The sequence below is a fragment of the Aythya marila genome (genome assembly GCF_965140915.1).
Source record: "Aythya marila genome assembly, chromosome: 13".
In the NCBI taxonomy this organism is placed as follows: domain Eukaryota; kingdom Metazoa; phylum Chordata; class Aves; order Anseriformes; family Anatidae; genus Aythya; species Aythya marila.
Window position 1 is genome coordinate 10,432,519 of NC_139054.1, and position 24,779 is coordinate 10,457,297.

The 24,779-nt window shown below is 49.5% G+C and overlaps 1 protein-coding gene across 2 annotated transcripts in view; it reads left to right on the forward strand.

The window, feature by feature from the left end:
• The first annotated feature begins 2,157 nt into the window (after positions 1-2,157).
• LOC309883262 (gamma-aminobutyric acid receptor subunit beta-4) overlaps positions 2,158-24,779 on the forward strand; it is a 62,887-nt gene continuing 40,265 nt past the window's right edge. For both annotated transcript variants that reach the window (XM_082771186.1, XM_082771187.1), the window contains exons 1-2: positions 2,158-2,246; positions 5,900-5,988. In XM_082771186.1, the coding sequence (XP_082627312.1) occupies positions 2,167-2,246; positions 5,900-5,988 (169 nt within the window). In that variant the 5' untranslated portion in view covers positions 2,158-2,166. The remainder of the gene's footprint in view (positions 2,247-5,899; positions 5,989-24,779) is intronic.

A 24,779-nucleotide genomic window follows, 5' to 3' on the forward strand; every position in this document is an offset into this window, starting at 1 on the left:
GACAGGGTCCCCACGGATCAGTGCCAGGGCTGGCTGTGTCCTGCAGCACGGGGCTGGGCACTCTGGATAAGCCATGAGCAACCAAAAAGGAGACAACCTGCCATGTGGAAATGGTGGAATTGTCTGATTTGGGGGTTGGGGATGAGCCTGGACAAGCACAGCTCAGATCTGCTGGGCTGGTTCCTTTTCTGCAGGAAAATATCTGCAGGAAAATTCTGCAGCAATTTTCCTATTGCTTTGGAAGAGCCCCTTAGATAAGGTGAACCCCTCCAGCCACAGGTATGATGGGAGATGAGCCTGGCTCATTTTCCACCATCAGGGGCTTTTGGGCCTCATCCTGCCCAGCTGCAGCCACACATCTGCTCTGCCCTCTTGACCCAGAGGACTTGGAGAGCTTCCACACACAGGTGTCAGCCACTGTCGGCAGGGTACAGGAGGAGGGGAGCCTCCTCTCTGAGGGTCTGCTCCCAGCTGCCCAGACCTGTGGACAGGAGAGCTGGCGTGGTTCCTCCTGCGGCTGCAGCTTCTGCTCTGCACCCACAGTGCTGCTGGGTCTCTTCCCAGGAAGAATTCCTCCATGGAAATCTGTCACCACATGCCTGATCTAGAGATGTCAAACTCCTTAATTATGTTACTTTTTAAAGATAAAAATCAGAAGCTGATACAAGGAGATTGACTGTGAAGGTTTCCATACGGTTACCATTTCAGGAGGCAAAACTATAGCACCGGGAGCTGATCCTCAGCAGCATTCCTGGAAGTTTAGGCTCCCTTTTCCCAAACATTGTTGTACCTGTCATGTAGCGGTCCCTGGGGAAAGCTGAGTATCCCTGCTGAGATGGGCTTCCCTGGTCTGGAGAAACTCCAGAAGCTTCATTAGATCTTCCCCAGCTCCCCAGGAGTCCACCAGGCCCCTCTGCCCTGGGGCATGGAGGGACTTTCAGTAAATCACCTTCTCCTTTATGTCTGTGGCTGAAGGAAGAAGCCCAGCCTTTGCTGATCACACCATTTTAGACAACCCCAGCACCCAGCAGCTCCTGCAGCTCAGCCACTCTTGTCCAGGAGCATCCCACTGCCTGCCAAAATGCTCCCACCTTTCTCTCCCAACCTCTCCCTTGCTCCCACCTCCCCAGGAAAGAGCACAAATTCCCCTCTGCAAGCCAGCAGGGGTTAATGCTGTCAGCCATGACGTCAGGATCCCAATTTGCCCGGAGAGTCCCCCTCCCCATCCCCAAACTCCCTCTCTCCTCCCCTCCTCTTGTGACTTTGCAATGAGCAGCAAAACTCCACAGGAGCTGCGGCAACAGCACTAGGGAGAGATCCAGTCCTCCCTCGGAGAGCAGCCCTTCCCGCAGACAGGGATTTATTTATTTTCTACACATGCATATATGCATTTCTTCATTTACCGGGTTGCGTTTCATTTTCCCTTTTCCCCCCTTTTTTAACCCTTTCAGAAAAGCCCCAGGCCATCTAAGCGATGAGCCCCAGCTTCCCGTAAAATAAAACAACAGCACGGTGGGGTTGCCTTGCCTCCCCTTCCCCCCTGGAAAATAGAGGGAGGGGGGAGCAGGTAGGTAAAATCCAGAATAAAATTGTGTTGCTAGATAACTCACAGCTCCCCCCTCACACGCGCACACACACACACACCACTCTCTTTCTCCTCCTCCTCTTCTCTGAAGGTGGGTAGCAGGAGCCATGCAACATCTGCAGAACCGGATGGCAAAAGAGCAGGAGGAAAAATAATCCAAGTGGAGTGCTCAGGGGACGTTGAGTTCTTTTTTTTTTTTTTTTTTTTCCTTTTTTTTTTTTTTCTTCTTCTTCTGCGTACCTGTGAGATTCAATTTCACATTTTGCTAAGCCCATTTTGGGGCATTTTATTTTTCTTTCTCTTGGGATTTTCTCCATTGCCAGAGGATGTCTCTTGTTGAAAGGATGCTGAAAGGAAGAAGAAACGAATTCTTTGACTGGCACTGAAGGAGGGGGGGGGATATTTTTCCCCCACATTTTTTATTTTTTCTCATTATTCTCTTTCTCTAGGAAATCACTAACTGGGGGGGGTTGGTTTCTTTCTTTCCCTCCCCCCCTTTTCTTGGAGGGGGATTTCAGGAGATCCATCCTTCTTTCCCCTCCCCTCCAAAGATTTTTTTTTCATCCTTCGTCTTTGTGGAAATGTGGACATTTCAGGCAGACAGATTGAGTGGAATTGTCTCTGCTTTAGCAGCTCTTTGTCTCGCCTGCTGTGCGCAAAGGTAAGGATTGCGATCCCAGCCTGCAGGGGCAGGGGGGCTGACACAGGATTTGTTTGTTTTGTTTGGGGGGGTTCTCCATCGATCTGCGTGTGGGAAAGGGGAGGGGGTCCTTTCCCCAGATCGCTTTCCCTGCTGCCTGCTGCTGTTATTTTCCAATCCGTGACATTTTAGGGGGAGGAGGGATGCTCATACATGAGATGTGGAGCAGGCTCGCTGCAGACGGAGCCCACCTCACAGCCCACTTGCAGCACGTCCCCCCCGCCTCCGTGCTTGACCTGGGGGGAAATGGCAAAAGGAGCTGTTTTGCTGGGGAACATGGTGTCCATGGAAGCTGAGAGAGTGCATGGCACTGAGCTGTGTGCATACGCAGCCGGGCACAGGGCTGCCTTGGCCATGCCTGTGTGTGTGCACACACGGTCCACACGCAGCCACACTCACATCCAAGCGTGCTGTGCCTTTACCAGAGCCCCGGCTCTGCGGTGCACAGGAGGCGATGCCTACGTCTGTGACTACACGCAGATTTATGGCATGCCACATAATCATCCGGGGGGGGCAAGCCACTCAGATACATCCCTGCATGTGCGCACTGATCGGTGCCTGTTGGGGTGCACACGCATGTGTATCACGACATGCCGACAGCACAACACAGGTTACCTGCTCTGTGTGTAGCCATGTAAATGCTCTAATTCCCTGCATACTCAGGCTGCAGCTATTCCTGCTGCATGCCTTGAGCCCTCCGAGCAATCCCAGCAGCCGGAGGCGTAGGCACCCATCCAGCCTGGACAAGGTGTACAGAGCACACCTGTTTGCTCCGGCACAGGCAATTACCTGCCGCCTTCACACACCAGAGCAGCGCTGCCTACTCCTCACCCTCCCTTCTCACGCGTGTGGGCAGGTGCCTTTGTACCTGTGTGCACCAAGTCTGCTGGGGTGGGAGCTGGGGCATTGCCTTGCCCAGCCACGCACGCTGAGCAGCGCGCTCCCGAGGCACATATGCAGGTCGCTGCCCAGGCTTGCAGATCTGTATATACAACGATTTATGTTCCCATAGTTATAAACACGCACATGCGCAGTCATGGCCACCTTCTCCACACCATTTGGGCATGGTTCTGCTGGGTACGGACGCACACACAGGCACGCTTAGAGGCGGTGTCCAAGCAATCATGTAAAGATCAGTGCCCACATCAGTAGCCTGTGCTCAGACATGTCCTTGCATGTGCTTTTGTATCTGCTTGTATCCTGGACCGAGAGTCCCTGTAGTCCCCATGTACATCCCTGCACATCCTGGGGACAAACCACTCTGCCATGTGCACATGCCTCCAGCTACTCCCACACACCCCCGCCAGCAGCACGGTGTGCATGTATGTGGCTGTTTGGCTGCAAGTGTACGTGTGTATGTAAAGCACATGCACACCCACTCAGCCAGGGACACGGTATTCAAAAATTCAGTTCACAGGCTGGATGTACGTGCTCCCTCGGCGGATGCAGACCCACATTTGCCAGGAATAGCACTTGCATGCAGCTGCTCGCCCACAGCTGGGCAAATGCACAACTTGCCTGTGCAGTGGGAGGGAAGTGGCTTTTTGGATCAAAAAGAGCACTGAGAGACATGAAACCTTGCCCATAAACATGATGCCAGCTTATACCCTCACAGGGCCAGCTGGTAGCTGAGGAGGAGGAAGGAGCCCTGCCTCCCTCTTCCCACTCTGCCCCTTTCTGCAGGGCCCCTGGCATGTTGCTTGCTGTCCCTGCCTCGGTTTCTTTGCCTCTATGAAAGAGGCAACACAGCTTCTGAGCTTGTGGCCTGTGAGGGGCTGAAAGGAATTGTCTAAACCCCCCTGAGAAACACTGAATATGGAAATCTATAAATATGGAAATGTGTACCCAGGAGTGACTATCTAGAGATAAATAAATGCTGGTGCACACTATCAATTCACAGTGAGTGCATACACAAAAACACAGTGCAAAAACTCACCTACCTGCATAGAAATCCACAGGTGCAGCCAGACCTTGCAAGTACAGGCACTGTGCTGTGAAAATGTCCACCTGTGTGCACCTCTCTAGCCTTTTTTCAGTGAACAAAGTGATGCAATCAAGAGCTATCTCTTTGTAAGGTGCCCAGTCGGGAGGGCATCTCAGACACAACCCCAGCACAAGTGCTGAGTGGTTTGTCCACGCACAAAGCTGGGCCTGAGAGGTGTGCTGCCTCACATTCGCACGTCACTGCTCAGCTGAGAAACCCCCTGCACATCCACAGCCTGGGCATCCAGAACCTCAGCGCATGCCCAGACTCCCTGGTGGTCCCATTGCCTCCACCCACACCTGTATGGGGAGCCTGGCCACCCGGGAGCCCAGCCTCTGGCACCCACAAAAGCCTGTTTACATGCACCTGCACAAATCTCATCCACACCCCAGCGTGGACATCCTGACCTAACCCGACAGAGCAGGTTCTGCACCTGTAACCCCCTCCACGCAGACCTGGAGGTGGTCACGCACATGCACACATGCTCAAGCACAGCTGCCACAGCTGCAGCCCTGACATTTGGTGCTTTCCTGTGTCTGCGTGTTTGCGTGCCCACGCAGGAGCCCGTGCATTCCTTGCAGAGTCAGCAGAGGGTGCAGACCTGGCTGTGTGTGTGCAGATGCACAGACATGTCAGCACAAACCCTGGTGTCCGGAGAGGTGCAGGTCTGCCTGGCAGAGGTAGTGCTATGGTGCGCCTTGCTTTTGCCTTGGATGGATGTGGGAGGCAGTGTTGACAAGGAGACATGCTGTTTTGGTGGGTGACTGCAAAGAGCAGTGCCTGTCACCGGCAGGGCCCCTATTCTTATGCAAAACAAGGGATGGAGGTTGGCACAGGGGCTGGGTTTCAGATGAGAGAACCTATATACCCCGCAGCATTGAATAGCTTCAATATTTTTAGCATCCTCTGCATTCTGGTTTCCCACCTTCAGCTTTGCATTGGCTCGTGGGCTGCTTTTACAGAGAGCCCCCTTCTTGCTGGAGGGGCTGGAGCAGAGCTGGGGAGGGCAGCAGCCCCCTGCCCTGCTGTCAGAGGGCTGGGAGGGACAGAAGCCAGGCACTGGCACACAGAGCGAAAGATGGACTCTCCTTCCCTTCCCTGCCTCTCGAGTCGCGTTGCTAAGAAGCCATGGTGATGCTGAGTGGCAGAAAATGAATGTTCACATGCCAAAGACTGTCTGTGTGCTACGGCCAGAGGAGCGTTGCTTTTTCCCGTGCCCCAAGAACACGAAGGCACAGCTGGGCGTGCAAGACAGCAGCGCTTGCACGGGGATGTGCTGGTGCAGGCTGCGTGCTGGGGGCAGGTGTGCAGCAGGGACATCAGGGCATGACTGCTCCACGTTGTGTTGGGTGAAATGAGGAGAAAGTGGCCAGCGAGGTGGGCTGGTGGCCAGCAGCACAGGGTGAGCAGTGCCCACACAGGGGTCCTGCAGGATGGCCAGGACACAGACCAGCACCATGAGGCAGCATGGGGTGCGTGGTGCTGGGGGGTGCAGGACATGCTAGGGGGTCCTGGGGGATGCTGTGGGACATGAAGGGTGCTGAGGTGGTGCTGCCTGGCTGGGACCTCCACCCATGGGGCTGGGAGCACAAGGGATGACGAGCAACCTCTCTGTCCTTTTTTGTTTCAGCCCCTCCACTGGGAATATTTCTGTGGTGAAAGAGATCGTGGACAAACTGCTGAAGGGCTATGACGTCCGCCTCAGGCCTGACTTTGGAGGTATGGTGACTGACCAGCAGCGTGCTCCCTCCTGCCTCACCTTGCCTTCTTGCCTCCTGGTTTTCCTCCTCCTCTCTATCACCCCTCTCCTCCCACCCTGCCCTTTTCCATCCCTGGCTCCCTGGTCTCCCCAGTGGAGGTCCTCCAGCTCCCGTGCTGGGTGCTGAGCTTCGTAGTGCTTGGGTCAGCCAAACTCACTTGGGCCAGGTTCAACCTTGCTGAGAGCCACTGGAGAGCAGAATTGTGGGGAGAAAAGAAAAAAAAAAAAAAAAAAAAAAAAAAAAAAAAAAAACAATTCCAGATTCACAGTTTCTGTACACAGATGGGGGATTGTCCATGGTGGCATGTTTCTGGGGACTTTTGGCTGGGACAGATGCTCTGGATTTTCTCTGCTCTGATATTACCTCCATCAAGGACCACAGGTTACACTTCTACCACTTCTGCTGCTCCCAATGCCAGAATTTTTGGCTGTTTTTCCTGCAGAGGGTTGGGGTGTCCACTGGCAGGGCTGTCAGTCAGTCTGCCAGGCTGCACCCCCTCAATAATGATATGGGATAAAATAACCTGTTATTTGCAACCCTGGTGGAAATAAAATATGAAATAAACCTTGGGTATCGTCATACTGCCAGGTACTGCTAAGGTCCATTATTGGAAAGAAGCAGGCAGGGGAGAGCTACCATGGTGGGGGGATTTGGAGCACTTCTGGCTTCACCTCCCAGACTTGGCTTTTTCCTGGGCAATACGAGTTCCTCCTCGGGAGGATGAGTGTGGAACTGGGGGAGCTTCAGCCTGCAGGAGGACACGAGCCATGGCCAGGTGTTCTCCAGGCAGCTGCTGGGAAGGGATTTCATTTGTGGGATTTTGAGGGGATGCCAGGGCCAGGTCAATGGTGGGCAAGGAAGGAATTTTATCCCAAAGGGACTGATCCAAAGCTCTGTGCAGCTGGGGGCAGGGGAATATCCCCACTGATTTCATCAGGTTTTGAAGTTACCCTGGTGCCAGGAGGGCAGTGTGAGGTGCTGCTGGCCCTGGCCTGGTGGGGGCTGTGGGGTGGGGGCGATGCCCATTCCTCTGTGGGGCAGCTGGGTGGTCACCTCAGTGCACGGGATACGGCTTTGGGGGGCTTGAAAGAAAATTGGATTCCCCCCTCTTCCTCTTCTCCTTTGAATGTGGGATATGGCTGGATTTGATTTAAAGGGTCTGTCCAGAAAACATAAAATGCCCTCTTAACTGACCAGCCCCAGTCACGAGAATTGGTGCAGTCACATTTTATGAGGGGGAAAACTGCAGAGGTGACATAAAAACTGCAAGGGAAACCACCTCGTAAGCCACCGAGGTGATTTCAATACAGTAAAACAGCAGGTGACCCAGCTCCATGGGAGCACAGAGCAGAGAGGCACTGAGGGTGCTGTGGGGAGCTGTGGGGGTCCTGGCACAGCCTGCACACCCTGCCCATGCCCCCAGGACAGCCAGCCCACCCCGGGACACATCGCCCCATCCATCAGCCCAGGTGCTGGCCATGCTGCCGGGTCTGTGCAATGCATGGGCTGGGCATGCATCGCATTTCTGGCTGTAAGATGGATGGTTTGGGGAAACCATCTCAGTTTATATGATTTTACCGTGAATACCCGAAGTACAAACTGCATTCTCCTCAGACAAGCAGAGAAAGGTAAAGACAGCAGTAGCTCTCTTTCCCTGTATGCATCTCACCATCGCCTTTCATCCTCTCTTGGCCTTCCCTCTGCTCAGGAGCGCAAAGTCCTGGCTGGCAGCACCCACAGTCATGCTGCTGGTGCTCAGTGTGCAGGTACACCCTAGCTCTCAGCGTGTCTGGCCCTCTGCCCTTGAGGATGAGCTTCTGTGTACAAAAATTGCCCCTGCAGCATTTATAAACAAGGGAAGGATGGGCTGAGAGGTGTGTCTGAACGCTGCAGATCGTTTGCGTTGCACACTCCTGGAAAAGGAGTAGAGGTCTCCTCGCACCATCGCTGTCCCCAGAGCTCACCAGTTCCCTGAGATTTGGGGCCAAATCCATTGCCAGGATAAATCCAGAGGGATAACAAGAGGGGCTGTCTTGGGGCTGGCCCCCAGTGACTGAGGTCTCTGGCTGGACAGGCAGCTGCCTGCAGGAGTGGGCAGGCTGGAGCAAAGCGGCTCCTCTCCCCTGCTGGCACTGAGGAACACTCTCCCCTCTTTCACTCTCCCACCCTGGGTTCTTTGCCTTCTCCACAACCATGATCTGACCCGGTCCACCTGCAGTGCCAGGCTCAGATGGGTGCAGAAATCAGCCCACTGGCCTCAAAGCAGAGAATGCTGCTTCCTTCCTCTCCCTGGGGAAGAAGGGATTCCCAACAGCACCTTCTTGCCCTGTTGTCTCCATCCACAGGCCCTCCTCATCCCAGCACCCCCACTAACCCCCGGGATGCGGTGCTTCAACAGCTCCAAAGGAAACTCACAGTTCCCCAGTCCTCTTTTATTTTATTTTATATTTTTTTTTGAGAGAGAGAAAGAGAACTCCGACTAATGCCAAAAGGAGGACAGGCCTGCTGGGGATTGCAGTTCACTTTTTAATTTTGAGATGCCTCGTTAGCTCTGGGCCGAGCTGAGTGGCTGAGAAGCGTCAGCCACTCACTCGCCTCCCCTTTCCCCCACCCCCTGGAAACCCATCAGGGCACGGAGCAGGTCGGCTCTCAGGGGCCTGGGAGCTGAGCTGAACAGGGGGAAACATGGGAGAAAAGGGGAAAGTTGGAGCCAGGTAGGGATGACGCAAAAATCTGGGAACACCTCCTCCAGAAAGTCTCCCTGGATCAGCAGAGGCAGCCCAAGGGAGTCCCAAGCCAGGAGAAGTGGAGTGAAGAGGGTGCTGTTGAAGTGGATGCTGTGGGACCAGCAGGTACTTGAGTCTTTGGGACACAGGTGATAAATCCTTCTAGCCCATGGAGCCCTGGACATTCCCTTCTTACCTCCCAGTCACTGTCCCCCAGACCCCAGAGGAGCACACCAGGCCAGGGAGATGTAGGACACCGGCAGGGTTGGATATGTAGTGACCACAGCTCCCAGTTTTCAGGGGCTGGGCAGGGACAAAGGGCCGAGTGTCACTGCACCACGGGTCTAAGGGGCTTGGCCAGGACTGTGGTGGGGCACTGGGATGCCCAGTTCACAGGAGGGATTTGCAGGGCAGGAGGAAGACCCAGCCAACCATCTGCTGGAGATCTCTACCCTGGTACTGCAAGAATGTGGCAGCGGTGGGGAGCGAGGTTTTTTGGCAGGATGAGCTGGGGAGCCGGGGAGCCTGCCTCACTGGGACACCAAAGGGCAGGCGGGTGGGATCCAGCTGGCCTGAGGGATGGGCAGCACAGGGGGCATTGCCACCTTGCAATGGGTAGGTTGCAAGCCAGGCCATGGTGCCGCAAGCAGGATGCTCGTGATTTAGGACTGGAAGAGCAGAGGATGCTGCAGATCAGGTCTGGGAAGCATTGCAGAGCTACGGGTGGGGGAGAGGGGGAGCTTTCAGCACCCTGGTTCTTGTAAATGCTCTTAAGCACTCGCTTCCAGAAGCATTAGTTCCATTGAAGGGGAAAAAAAGGAAAAGAAAAGAAAAAAAGAAAAAAAAAAAAAAGAGGAAAAAAAAAGGAGAAAGTAAATGAAGACTGTCTTGCCCCAGGGTAGAGAAGGCAATGAAGGACTGGCAGGAGGATCCCGCTTGAGCTCAGTGACTCAGCTGCTCTCTGTTGGTGCAACATCTCCAGCCCAAAACTTTGCAAGAGTTTCAAGCAGATCTTGTCTCTCCGTCTTTCCCAGGAGCTGATGGAAAGGGGACCCTGCATGGCTTCCCAGCATCATTTACTGATCTTAGCTAAAAAAGTAAGGGAAGAATATTCTGTGCTCCTTGCCCCCAGCCCACCTAGAAATTATAGGGTTCCTAGTGTTTCTCCTGGGTGATGTGCACAGTGCCTGAAAATGTGTGGTGAAAAGGGCATGATGCGGAAACCTTCAGGATTACACTGTAATTCCTGTGTTTCCACGCCTGTGGGTCCAGCAGCCTCCCTGCTCGTTTTTATTCAAACCTCCCTAAGGAGAATGAGAACTTGTTGGGGGGTCTGGGATCAAAATGAACCTGTGCTCTGCTCTGCAGCAGGGACCTGGCTTTCCAGCTTTCTTCACTTTGGCCCAATATCACCACTCTCCTCTGAGACACGAACCCCTCCTCAGCTGCAATACCTTGCCCTCCCTGCTTTGCTCCTCCTGCTCTCACCCCTCTCTGCTCCATCACTCCTGCACCCTCTCGTGGTCCCAGCCCCAAGTTCAGCAGACTTGGCGGTGAAATCCTTAGCCACTGTCTGCGTAACGCTATCCCTTGAAGCCCAGAATTGTAAAAATAAATGATTGCTGATGCATAAAGTGTTGCAGTGAAGCTCCGTCGGTGGTTCAGGGCTGGGGAACCAGCGGGGCTGGCAGCAGAGTGGCTGTGTTGGCTGGCACGACTGCAGCAGGAGGCGGCGGGGGCCCAAGCCCTGGCCCCACCAGCCCTGCGTGCCTGGGAAACAACTGGTCTTACTGGTGCTGTACTGGAAGGGAAGGGTATTTGGTGCCTTACGTAGTCAAGGCTGGCAGTGTTGCATATCACTAAGGCTCCCTGAAAAGGTCCCTGTTTTCCACTGCGTATACAGCTTGGCCACTGAGCTTGTGGGTTTTTTGTTTTAGTTTGGTTTTTGCTTTTTTTTTTTTTTTTTTTTTTTTTTTTCCATGTAGCTAGCTTGCTTTGACTTTTCCGAGGGGAAGGGGGAAATTTTAGGCAAAATGATTCAGACATTTCTGAGAAGAAGCCAAGGCACATACGTGCTGTTTTTTTTTCCTCCTTCAAAATGTTGGGGGGTGAAGCTGGCAGCAGGGCTGGCCCTGGTGCATGCTCAGCCAGGTGCCCAGCACCACCACCAACCCAGCTGGCACCAGCATCTCAGCCCCACCACCTCCACCCCAGCACAAAAGCCTGGCTAGACAGGAAATATCCCCTTCCTTCCCTGTACCCAGCTCTGGGTCCGAAAGCAGAGGGGTAAATATATAAATCAGAAGGAAAAAGGGAATAAATTAAGGAAGGAGAAGCCAGAGCTGTCTGGAGAAGTCAGCAAACCCCTGTGCCACCCAGGGCCAAAGCAAAGGTGGCTATGCCAGCAGGGCCACCAGTAGCCCCACTCTCCTTCCTAGGGAAAGGTGCTAAGCAAAGGGTGCTCTTGGTCAGTGAAACTGGCTGCAGCTGCGCAGCCCCCACTGCCTCCCCCATTTACATGACTTCTGGCTCCAGACCATGGGTCACATCCTCTCTAGGGCTAATCCAGAAGGAAGATGACAACCTCCTGCTGTTGTGTCTTACTTCATTAGCTGAAGTGGCAGGAAATGAAAGGATCCAGTCCTTCTTGGGACATATGTGGATGTTAACACATTGCCACATGATGGGATTTCTATTTTTTTCACTTTGCTCTTTTTATAGGAAATACATACTGTGATAAGGGCTTTGAGGCTGTAAAGTCTCAGGACTTCAGAAAAGCCAGAACTGAGGTTGCTCCCTGTCTCTGTGTTTGGTCCCCTTGTGAGGGTGCATCCGGAGGTGAGATCCAGCAACATCTTCCTCCTGCACGCCTCTCCAGAGGACCCAAGAGATACCTTTTATACATAGAGCTGCTCCTTCATGTTCCCCTCATTTAAAACCAGCCCGGGCTGGGAGCATGACTGTGGGGACTAGCTGAGGTGGTCACAGAAGATGATTAGGACAGGTTGAGACAACAAAAAACTGGAGTGATCTGCAAGTCTGGTGCAAAGCCTAGGACTGAGCAGGCGTGAATGTGTTTACACTTCCCCAGTGGGACACATCCAGTCTTGGAGAACAGGACCCAGCTACACAAACAGCTCCTGGCCTTTCCTGGAGGCCTCCCCCTCACTCGCTGCATGGCTATCAGGTTCTTCAGCAAATCAGGCAGGGACCCCACTGACAACGCTGTCCTTCGGCACATAATCCTGCGTCATCCTCAGAGTAAATCCATCCTCTATTGAACAAGGAAGAGGAATGAACAAGGATCCTGTGGATTGTTTAATTAAAAACTGCCTCCATAAGATCCATGCAGCAGCGGGCATCATTCTACCTAAACTTTATCCCCTTTGTTTTTTTTGGGGGGTGCAGTAATATTTAATATATTACAGCAGTCCCTTCCTCCAGTGTAACGGAGCTTGCGACTCCTTTTTTTGTGTGTTGAGCATATTTATGTGTCCTTCTGTGGCCCCATGAGATCCTTATTTTCTTCCTTTGGAGACAGGAAGCTCTGGGTGGTATGACAAAGAGAGCAGTGAAGGTGGGTTCCCCCAGCTCTCAGCACAGAGTAAAATTGGATTTGGGTGTCTGAGCAATCCGGATGCCTGCCCTAGATCAGTGCTCGATAGCACCAAGTGTTGTTTGCTGGGTTTGGTAACCAGTGAAGGACATGGAGCCCTGCTGTCATCCATAGAGCCACTATATTTTCACAGCAACAGGAGCTGGTGATTCTCTTGTCTGTGACAAATCTGACATAGGATTATTGCATTCAGTTGCCTTCCTCCCTCCTTTTCCCCCTTTCCCTACCTTCCCACCCCTGACACAGCCACTTTCCGTGCTGCTGGAGCACATCCTTGGCAGTGCACTGTGGCTGGTGGAGGGCTCTGAGATCTCTCTCCCTAAAAGAAAGATGTCAACATTGTTTTTGCAAAGCATTTATTCTGTGATTTTTGCCTCTTTGCTTAGTCTCAGATTTTTTTATTACCAAAATAAAATGTATTCAAGTTATTGATTAGCAGAAAAAATCCAATAATTCTTAATTAATTAACTGATCAAAAGCAGGCTGTTGTTTATAGCCAGACTGGAAGATGCTTGCCATCTCACCTGGGCACATCTTTCTCCTTGATTAATATCTACATAACATTCAACCATTTCTGAGTCTATTCTGCCAGTAAACTTGCCTTCTAGGGACTGTCACTGCAAGCAAAATGTGAAAAGAGTGCAAAACCCATTAGTACAAGTCTTTTTGATTACTCAAAATATATTCCCACAGCCCTAGAGCTGTTCATCAGAGCAGCTTTACATATCTGCATTGTTCATTTCCTAAGACTCCCAATATCCCAGCTAGGCAGAAAAATATTTTTAACCCATAGAGCATGAAATGTAAAAGACCAGGGATAAGCTGTAGCTTTACTCTTACATGAAACACAGACTACGTGTGCATGTCAGTTTTCTCACCTACATCTGGTTCAAAGAAAAAAAAAAAAAGGCAGGAGGCTATTAAAGTGTCAGGCTGAACTGATGTAATATGGTTCTTCAGCCATAGTGACAGCATTTGGTGTGGAAGACTCTAAGATTCATTCTTGCAGATAGCCCTTGGTGGGGTTTGTTAAGTGTCTATTTATATCTTGATATTTCATGTGAAATATCATGCACTTGTTAAAACATCACTAGAAACATGGGCAAGACAAATGAAGTGCTTAATGATGGCATAAAGCCCATTAAAGGGATTCACATCATATACGTGAGAGAGGGAGAAATGCTGGTTGGTGCAGCCCTATAGCATGAATAGATCTGTCAGATAAACAGGTATTCTGTTGATCCAGTGATTGATCCTGTTCCCATTAAATGGAAAGCAACAAAGCTCTGCTCAGCCAGCCCTTCCTCCCAGGCTGTAGGAGCACTGCTGTTTGCTTTGAGCAGGGTATGAATTTCAGGCTGGTTTGGAGAACACTGATCATGCAATTCCTATAGGCTATTCTTCTGATTTGGGCATTTATTCTTGGTTCTGTGTCAGAGCTAAAAACTCTTTTTCTTCTCTGATCTTCCCTCCCTCCCCTTTCTGTTCCTTTCTGTTTCTTCCGCTCTTTGTACTCCTGCAGGAATAGTGCTGTTAAGTAATTGTGCACTTACAGACGTCTGTGCTTGTGACAGGGGTGAGCCTCAGCCAAACCTACCAGGGCTTGAATTTCCCTCCCCAGACCTCAGGACCTCTTAGTTCAAGTCTGGGATGGCTCGGAGTACAGTTATGGTTGGAAAAGAGCCTCTGTAAAAATTACATCTTGTTGTTCCGTATTTATTCTCCCTCAGTGGTTTCCATGTCAAATTTGCTCAGTTTACCAGTCAAAACAAGATATTTCTACCTGCCAGCTCTGCCAGCTCAGCCTGGGCTCTGGAAATCAAGCTGTGCTCTCTCTGCTCTGGACATCATCACCAGCCAAAAAGGATTCTCGAACCGGGGCTGAGCTGGATGTGATTTTGATTATGCATGAATATAATTTGTTCTCAGGTAGTATTATGGGCTCTGTGTGACAGCGGCGAGGCCTCTGTGCTGTACAAATATTGACTAACAAATCTTCCACACAACCGGTGGGCTGATGGGCTTCTGCTAGCTCCATTTTACATCGAGTGGACACCAGGAGCTGGCAGCCTGTTGGGAATGACACAGAAAAACCTGGGGCAGAGCAAGGAATAGAATTGGGAGATTCTGCTTCCTGCTATTGCTATTTATTCACAAGAACACACCTGAGGGCTGTCAGTGCTCTGGTCCACTGCTTGGTCACCAAACCATGACCTTCCCTTTGACTGCAGTGGCCTGTGAAATCCCCGGAGGGAACGGGTACAAGTGCCCATTTCTTGCTGCAGGGCTTTCTTTAGGCAGCTTTGCCTCAGTGAGACCACCGTAGAAAACTCCTTCAGATTGGGGAAAGTTGTGTTTTGGGAAAGGCCAGTTTCAGGGGAGGCACTGTGGCTCTGAGCAATTCAGCAAGGAACACACACACAGGAGACTCTTGATTATGGTTTCCAAAGCTCTGAGTGTAAGATCAGAGGCTTCACTCCATGACCAGAGGCCACCCAGGTAATTTACGTGTGGGATCTCACAGCTAGAACAGTGTTAGGTGAGGAAGGAAACCTCCTCCAAATGGGGAGAGGAAGCTCTGCTAGGCAGAAAGGCTGTGTGGCAGGTCTGCAGGAGAGCCCAGTTTGCTGGCCTCTAGGGAAGGGTCTCAGCTTGGCAAGAAATTTTTGGAAGAGAGGGAGAGGGTAGACTATGATCTGATTTTCTCTTCTTATTCTCCTTTCATAGCAAAAATAGAACATTCATCACAAGTTCCCCTACATGTTTTTCTTCTCTACTGCACACTAGCTCCTTGCTAGTATTTGAAGCTAGAGAAAAAAAATTGATGAGTACTCAAGTTAATAATGCGTGATTATTATGTTGATGAATTGCTGGAGATGAATATATATGTAAAAGCTCTGCAAGATTCGCTCATCCATGCATCCTGAGTGAAAGCAATTATTTTGGTGAACAAATTGCAGTTAGTCGTATCTCTTAACAAGAGGTGCTGGGGTAAAAGGTGGCCTGGGAACTGGTCCTGCTGAATCTCCAGGGCGTTTTTGCAAACTGATCACTACCTGATGGAAACACCAGCCTGAGGGTCAGTCTTTCAGAAGCGACCAATGTACAAATCTGAATTCTTCTTCCTACAATGGTCTTGCAATTTTCAGTCATCACTGAATTTAGTGAGACTTTTTCTGTCTTGACACTAGGGGAAAAAAAAAAAAAAAGCAGAACCTGAACGAAACACATCTAAGAAATTAAGAAACTGGGAGATGAAAACGTATAATCCCATATATAACATTTGGAAAGGGGGAGGCTTGTTTGTGTGTGTGCTTTGCTTCTCATGATTTCTAACTCAGGCTCATGATTTTAATGTGAATGTCATGATATTTTCAGACCTGACTCACTGCTTTTTTCACTGGCAATACTTGCACTGTAAATTGTCCTGACTGTCACAAGCCTTGGGCACTACAGGACCCCAGAGCTCTGCTGTTGAGCTGAGCCACATGCTTGGGAAGGTAGGGGTATGGGAAGGAGCAGGTGTGTGATACAGAGAGGTTGTGGGGGGAGGCATCTGAAGGCAGCATTAGCAAAAGCCCTAATAGCAGTGCCTATTGGGAAGGACAAGGTGGACACTGAGAAAAGGTATATATCCACTAAGGACTTGACAGAGGTAATGATAAAGGAATGACTGTCTCTCCCATGGGCACCCCAGCCATCAACTCTGAGCTGTGTTGGAGGATGAAGGACTGTGCCCAGCAACAGCAGGAAATCACCTTGTGGGAGGGATGGCAGGGTGGCTATGGCAGGGCTGTCCTCTGCTCCCCTGGGATGTCCCAGCCCTGATTTCACTATTTTCACAAGTTTGATGTGCCCTGACCTGGTCATTGTGTTTTCTTCAACTGGATTCAACCCAGGAATTAGAGATAGTGGCATCATTTAAAGACACGTCCACAAGCAGTGATGAGGACATGTGACTAACTCACTAAAAATTGAAAACAGGGTAAAAAGGAAAACACCTTCTAGTTGTCACTTTGATAAAAATGATAAGTCTAGATATATTGTTGTTGTTGTTGTTACAAATACTTCCAAGACAGAGTAATAGGTTGGATATGAACAGAGAAGCTTGTGTTAACCCATTTAAATTAATTTGGTTCGGCTCATTTTCAGCTAAGGGGATTAGATGGCTCGGGATTTGGTAACGTATGAAAGTGTTTTCCCAGAGAGGTCACATACTCAAGTACAGCCTTGGTCTGCAGTTGTTTGGGAGATATTTCCAGGGTATCACAAAAGAGAGCCTCCTCCACAAAGCAGACATTTACAAGTAACATGCCAGAAAAGCCCAGTCCTGAAGAGGTGAGGCAGGACACCTCTGTGCTCTGAGCCCTCTGATGAGATGGGAAGCAGACTGGTGGGCAATGTGGGATAAGTTTCACCAGTTGTCAGCTGGTATGGGGGAAAAAGGACTAAATGGCCTCACCTTTGTGCCACCTGGAAGCCTCACCCAATAGGCCAAGGTGGGGTGGGATGCCCCACATATATCATACCACCTCTGGGCCTGGGGGCTGTTTGGCTGTGGGCAGGAGGGTAGCAGTGGCTGCTTCTGTGGTTTTCCCAAATATTTATTTATTTATTTTTGTTTTATTTTACTTATTTTTGAATTCCCACCTGCTGGGCAGTTGCAGATGTCCCAGCACTGGGCTTGGACCTAGTGGATAAATGCCTAGCTCTGTCTTGTGGAGTCCAAAATATTTAATGTCTCTGCAATTCTTTCTAAATTTCTGCCCCTGTCTGCATGTCCTACAAAGACAAGGAAAAGGCAGCGGTCTAGGAAATGGCAGCAGCAGGGTGTAAAAGGCTTCCCAGCCTGCCTGAGCTGGGGTCAGGTGGCTCTGGGAACACAAGAGGTGATGAGGAGATGCGGAAAACCTGAGCACTGAGTGCCTGAGTAAAAGCAGAAGGGATGGGTTCCTCCTGAGTTCTTCATAGCTTCCCTGGGTGGGCAGAGCTGTGCCCTGCTGCTGTGCTGGCAGGACTTGTAGGGGAAGAGGCTTGCCAGGATCCTGGTGAAGGTAGGAAGCCTTCTTGGGTGGAGAACTGTGGAGGTCAGTGTGGGTCTGATGGTTCATGTTGCTGATGGAGGAAAAATGCCTGACTTGGGTTGATCTGCTGTTGGTCTACAATGTGTGCTTGCTTGGGAAGCCCTGTTGCACTCCTGCTACCAGTTTTGATGGGGATTGAGAGCTGAAGGAATCTGAGGCACTTGGTGCCTCTGTTTTTCCCAGGCCCAGCTCTGCAGGAAAGGGGATAAAAGCAAAAATAATAATAATAATAAAAAAAATTTGCTCTGTAGACTGCAAAGCCAGGGATCTGGTCTGTGTGTGTGCCCTGGAGGACATATGGAGGAACGTCCCCAGAACTGAAGGGTGGGTGACTGATCCTTGCTCTAGCAACATGGTGCACACCAGGGTGTTGTCCTCACCTCCTGATGGCTGGATGTGGATCTACCATCTGCAACAGCCCTGCTCTAACAAAGAAACCAATGGTGGTGGCAGCGCTGCAAAGTAAACTTGCTGTGGTCTGGCCTGGGCATTGCCTACATCAAGAGATGGACTGTATTTGGAAATTGGTGGCTTTGGTAAGGTTATTCTTTAAAAATTGATTGCTCAGGACCCAATGGTGATGCCAGGTTGATAACTACCAGACTAGGTAAGGTGATACAGCTGTGTATGTTTGTAAATGGGAACAAATATCCAGTTTCTTTTCCCCTCAATTTGCTGTAACATTGGCAAATATATATCAGCCAGGCAAAAGATAAGCCTTCAAAAGGCTTTGGAAGGCTGTCTTCATCACTGAGGGTGAAATAGCTTTAAAAGTCTGTCTCCTGAATACTGACCTACAGTCTGTTCTACCAAGAACTCTGGGAAGTCAGGTTTTTTTCTTCATACTGAATGTCCTGTGCATGTACAAGTGCTTTGCTGAACTGAGCTCGCCAGTAGTACAGATGTTGTAAGGGTTGGTGTCTACTTTCTTGTTCCATTTTTAAGCCTGTACATTAAGATCTTGTTTTTATTCAGCCTGGGTAGCTGTCTACCAGCAATCTTTTAAAATCAACCTTGATTTAGCTTCTTCTGTAATCCTTCAATACCTCTGGGACAACCTTTACACTGTTCTTGCAGCCAGTTGATTGTTGTCTCTCACTTCCAAATTTTCATGGGATATTTGCAATATCCCACTCTAATACCTACTAATCCATTAAAAATACCCATGAGATAGATTAGGTAATCCACTGTGCCTTGCAGATTGTGCTCCTTAGCTCTCTGCTTTCCCTGGAACAGTTGCAGAACGAGCATTACAACTGCATTGGGAGAGCATTGTTCCTCCAGAAGGATCCCTCAGCACTGGTTCCCAAGCAGGTACAGCTTGCTTGAGAAAATCTTCTGTATTCACGTCTACAGGGACAGGCAACATAGTGAAACTGTGGCTGTTATTCATCAGCATTAGCCCTATGTTTGCAGAGGGCATCATGGGATAGTACTTGAGTGGTCAGTTCTGCCTGCTCTGCATGTGCTGCATCTCTTGGCTCTGCTGAAGAGTCAGCTTGATTGCTTGCTAAGATAAGCCTGTTTCTTACTGAAGTCCTCAACTTCCTCAGTGTTTGGATATTCCAAAGATCTGCTCAAGAAATATTCTAGTCCAGCCCTCCTGGCTTGTGAGTTGCCAGGGCCAGGAGATAGTATGACTCAGAAAAATATGTAGCTTGATTATCCCTTAGCTGTTCCATCAAACTTGTGTGCCATCCTTGATGTCACTGTCTTGGTGAGGGCTTATTCTACCTTCCCATGTCTCTTGGGAAGTCACTAGTATTCCCTCTTGTTCAATGAGTAGTGCAAGTTCAGCCATCTGACTGGGTGAGTGAAAAACCAGGCTGCCCTGCAGATCAGACTGGTGCAGGCTGGAAATCCTCATTAGCCTCCTCACCCAGGGTTACCCTGTGTCTGGCCTGATGCGGATGGATGGCGAGCCTGGCAAGGTTAGGCACAATCTTGTTTAGTGTTAGAGGCTCAGTGGCTTAAAAGGTGCCAAGCTATGTCCCTAAGAAAGCATGGCAAAAGGCAGCAAACCTGTCAGGAAGAAGAAACTCTTTTCTGCCAGATCCACCTGGAGACCTGCTGCAATCTACATGAATTGGTGGTGGTGGATATCCCTCTGCCCCTGCTGAAGAATGGGGAAGCAGCAGGCGTGGCCAGACCTATATATTCTAGAGATCAGAGCCCTGTCTATTAGCTCGAAAACACACTTTCTTCATACGAAGTAAGCAGATTCCTTAGTAGTAAGAGCTCACTCAGCCCCAATGTTCCCCCACAGCCCTGAAGGCAGTGTAGTAGTTGTTGATTTGCCATGAGACCATCTCTGGTAATGTACTGCAGTGGCTAAAGCCCCCTTTTGCTCTTGTAAATTCAGCAGATGTTGTGGAGTGACCTGGTAGGGGTAGTGGGAGATCTCTGATGGATGTGTGCGACAACTCTGGCTGTTGTGCTGAGGCTGGCAAGCTTACTGCACAGCTATCGGCTGCGGGTGGGGGAAGAGGTCAGCAGTGAGTCATAGAAGTAAGAATGAAATAGAGGAAGAAAAAGGTTTGGAGGATGTTTAATGGATATTTAAACCTAGATTATGTTGGAAAAGTTTACGTAGGTGCTTAAGAGACCCTGCTGAACTTGGCACTTCCAGATGTCACCACAAATCAGAGATGCTGGATGAAAGCTGCTCCCAAAACATTTGTGCTCTCATGATATGTGGTCAACTCTTCTTGCTCATCCAGCAGTGTTAATGCTTACTGAGTTTGTGGTTAATGCTGTACCTAAGCTAGAAGGAAAAGAATGGGGAAGTTATTATTGGAAACTTCATGATTTGACTTGTGTTGCCTGCTGGGATGACATCTTTTAGAAGTTTTCCTATTAACTGCTGTAGCAGAGCCTTGGTCTTTCTTGAGATCTATGAGCACAGCAATTATGCAGATAGCAATCTGCAAACTCCTCTTACAGTGTTCTGTTGTGAAAAAACAGGAGCATTTTCATTCCCATGGTGCTGGGCGATAGGTGTGGGCTCCTCCACAGTGAAGGAGTGTCCAGACAGTAAGCTGGGCTCTGAGTTATCTTCTGGGAAGATTTAAAACAAACTATGGCCCAGGAATAATTAGTCTGTGAGCTGAATGCTATCTGAGAGCATATGTTTTGGGAAGGGCAGTGGGATTTCTTAGGAGGTTATACGGCAGCATCCCTGCAGCAGCCCCTCTGCTGGCAAGCTGAATGTTGCCCGTTGTGCACCTCTGATACCTGGCAGTCCTTGCCTCCTAACTGTGTCTGTCAGCCCTTGTATAACCAACTCTTCACTGCACGTAGCAGTGACGTGGGCTGTGGTTTTAAGTTGTAAACAAAGCCAGGCTGCCCTGAGGTTCAGTGCTGTGAACAAAGCAGGGGCAGTGGCTCGGGCCAACCTTTTTTTGCAGAAAGAGCAAGTAGGTACTGAACAGTTCCGCCTCCTGCAGGAAAGCAGGAATAACACTGAAGGAAAAAGTCCTGGGAGTGAAATTAGCCGGTGTGCTGGTCATGCCTTTGGCAAGCCTCAGAATATCTTAATGGGCGGTGGATGGGGATGGTGACTAGGGGAAGGGGAGGGGAATCGGTGAAAATACAAGTAAGACGCTGCAGTCCCATAGCTGATATGTACCAGGAAACCTTGCCCTCTCTGTGTCTGTCTGTTCTGCCCTGTTTCTGCAGAGACATTTTTACTAGCCAATGCAGGGCAACCTTGTCTGGGACTTGCTGTTTCTGGGCTCTAGTGCCACAGCTTTCCTCTGTTGTTTGGAGAGCTGGGGAAGAGGAACATGCATGGGCATTGTGCCTCCCTGTACAGCCCTTGTACAGGCACAGCCCTGCTCTATATGTAGATTTAGTGGGTTAAAATTCATTTTTCTCTGACTGGCTTTGTTTATTCACCAGAAGACTTTAAGGCAGTTTTGATGGTGTTGCAGGGATCTTGGAGATCATTGATGCCATAGGCAGGCTCCAAACAGGGAACACTGGGGCTCATGCATAGAGCTGTGTTGAGTGATCTTCACTCTTAGCCAAAAGACAGTGCTGCACTCCTTTCTTCATGTATTGCACTCAAATGGCAAGAGTGGGGCTGCCCCATTGGCATCTCTAATCTCCTGCACAAATTAAGTAGGTCTCAAAATGGGTGTAGTGGATTTGGGTGTATTCATGCCCAGAAGCCTCTCCGAAGTGGTTTTAAGAAAATATACATTGGAGGCTTTTTTATTTCTGTGCTGGTGACGTGTCATCTTTGCTTCAGTGTCTGGTTTCTGGCTACCATGCTTTAAAATAGAGATGTAGACAGATTGGCAAAAGGCCAGAGGAGAACAGCACTAATTGTTATAGCTTTAGAAAACATGACCTCTGAGGAGAGGTTGAGGAACTCAGGTGCATTTAATCTAGGAAAGACAGTATTAGTGGGGGAGGGAGAAGGATGACATGGTTTCTCCGTACATAAAAGCTGTTGTCAAAAGAAGGATGATTGATTTATTCTCTCACTATCATTGGGGGAATGATGAGAAAAAAATCAACTATACTTGCACTGCAGAGAAGGTTTAGTTTAGATATTCAAGAAAAGCTTTGAGTGCAGTGGAATGCAGGAGGAGATGGTCAAGGGGAGCTAGGGAATTTCTGGTATTGGTGGTCTTAAGTCTGTAGTCTGCTCCCATGAAGGTTATGGTCTGTGTGACCTCCCAAAGTCCTTGTCAGCCCTTTGTTCCTGCATTTTGGGCTAACAAGTAGGTTTTAGGCTGATGCCTGTCCCTTAACAACTGCAAGCTTTTGCTGTGCCAGCATTGCCAAGTTTACGTGGTCAGAAACGCATGAGCCAGGCTCCTCAAAGCATTGGCTGTAGTTCATAAAAACGAGTGTCTTTAGTAGGTGATAATATAATGTAAGTTCTGTTTACCTGCCCACTGTTTTAGAGCCTTCTCTGTGTCTGTATTGCAGTTGGACATCTGATGGCAGAGAAACCTAAGCTCACTCTAGTTTAACTTTCTGGGTTGGGAGTGAAGAGAGGGCAGTGTGGACTTTAATGCAGTTGTACAAGTAAGCATTGAGTGTCTGGAGACCTATTACACAGAATTTTGTGCTGTAGTCTTTGCTTCTTCCTGCAGCTGAACTACCAAGCTGAGATCTGCAAGAGATGTCTTGATCCAGGTTGCCATCACCTTTGGCTGTAGTGCGGACAGACCCAGACTTGGAAGCATGACCCTTCCTCTGCGGTTGTGCTACAAGAATGGCTTCTGTAGCAACATGATTCTAGGTTCTGGGGCTTTAAAGCATTATAAAATAAAATGTGAAAGTAATAACTAGTTGCTGGAAAAATATTGCAGATTAGCACAACTTGTTCTCTACCTTGGCTGTTTTTGTATGTGACAAGTATCACTTGCAGAAAAAGGGCTGATTTTATTATAACTCCTTTGTCTGCTTCCCTTCCAACTTCCCCTGAGTACATTTTTCAGACGTCAAACTGTTTTGAGGACAAAATGTTGGTGACTTTTCCAGTGGTGATGAGAAGCAGAGATGTGTGATGGTGCTATTCACCGGTGGAAGTGGCAGAATTTCTTAGACTCCCTCGCTTGTGGGCTTGCCTACAAAACTCTTCTACACATAAACATTTTCTTTAAGAGGGGAAAAGGTCTAGTTTGCGTGCATTGGTAAGGTACAGATAAAAGACACGGATCTTTAATATCAGGATTTCTTTTGCATCTTTTCAGATCCACAAACGCAGAGCTCTGCCTTTTGGACAAAGTCACAGATGACGTTATCCTGTATTTTAAATACCCTAGTTTTTGTATCCCTCTTGCCTGAAGCTATTAACATTGGCAGAATTGATGTCCTTTGTTTATTTTGTGTACTACTTACAGCCTGAATGTTGGGCACTGGTTGGTCTAGTTTTTCTATGGTCTGCGGAAAGAGGTAGGGCAAGCTTGTTTCTGCTGGCTGTGTACGTACATGTGCATGCATCCCCCTTCTGAGGAGACAGACTGCAGATTGGTCTTCATGACAGGGATGGAGAAGGTGAAATGACTTTCCTGCAATCAAGCTAAGAGCAAATCCTGTAAAGGCAGGACTTTTGCATACCTTCATCTTGAGTGCTAAATGACAATCTCGTGCTTGTGCCTGCAGGTTGACGGATCCACGCTTGAGGGGCTGCAGGCAGGTGATAGAGCTTCCCATGTGCTGTGATAGATGGGGCACAGAGGTGTTGGCAGTGCTCAGAGTGGCCATTGAGAATATTGTTGACAGTGTGGGGGAGCTGGGTGCAGGTGAGCCCAGACTGATGGGGAGCTGTGTGGTCGATCTCTGCTCCAGCACTTGTCTTGGAGCTGGGAGGTCTGGATCTTATCCACGGCTCTGACACTGAGTCACTGCATGACCTCAGGCGCTCAGATACCATGGTGATGAACACAGCACAAATGTCTAGACAGATAGATTAGATTGGATAGACTCTGAATTTGACAAATATTTGTATATCACCACTGTCAGTGCTCCCCTGTTATTGCCACCCAGTCCAGTTGTTTCAGTGGGTTTCTTGCACAGCAGGGGGAAGAGACACTAATTTTTTGCACCAAGGAAGGGACACCTAACCACAGTACCACAATGACCAGTGTTGACAAACTGGAAATAAAGCAGGTGGTAGGGCAGCTCTTGGAGGAAATGCTGCATGGCAGAAGGGCTCAGGAGTGAGCTTTTCCCCAGCTCTGTGGCAGCCCTGATGTGGTGGCCCTTCTTTTCTCCAGTAGCCAATTAGTCTCTAAGGTCCTCAGGGTAGTGGCGACTTCTTCCTCCTGCAATGGCTTGCATCACAACAGGGCCCTGGCTTCAGAAAAGAAGACAAACTACCAGAAGTGAGACTTCCTGAAGAGCTTTAGTGGTGCCACTGTCAGCTTCTGACACAAAGGAAGATGCAAGATGATCGGCTCTCCTGGGGTGTCTTGTGGTTACTTTCCCACCTGGTTCCCTGGTCACAGCTGAGCAGAGGAATACAGCAAATAGATGGCCAGGAACCTGCCCTGCATGGGGATATCTGAAGGCTCTGCAAAGTCTCCTGAGCACCCCTCTCTGGTACCACTGACAATGAGCCAGAAGTGCTGGAGAAGAGCACTGCCTCTTTAAGGGGATTTACATAGCAGGGCCTAATTACAGTTGTTGATTCTGATGTTTTCAGTGTTGTTCATATTCCATTAAAGGATAATGCTGCTTAATTTGCAGCAGAGGGTCTCGGTTAACAGTGCACCCAATCACAAGGCAGCCCTAATGACACTACTTCCCTACTTCTGGTAACACATAATTAAAAAATCACTTCATTTCCAGTTGTGTGGTTCTC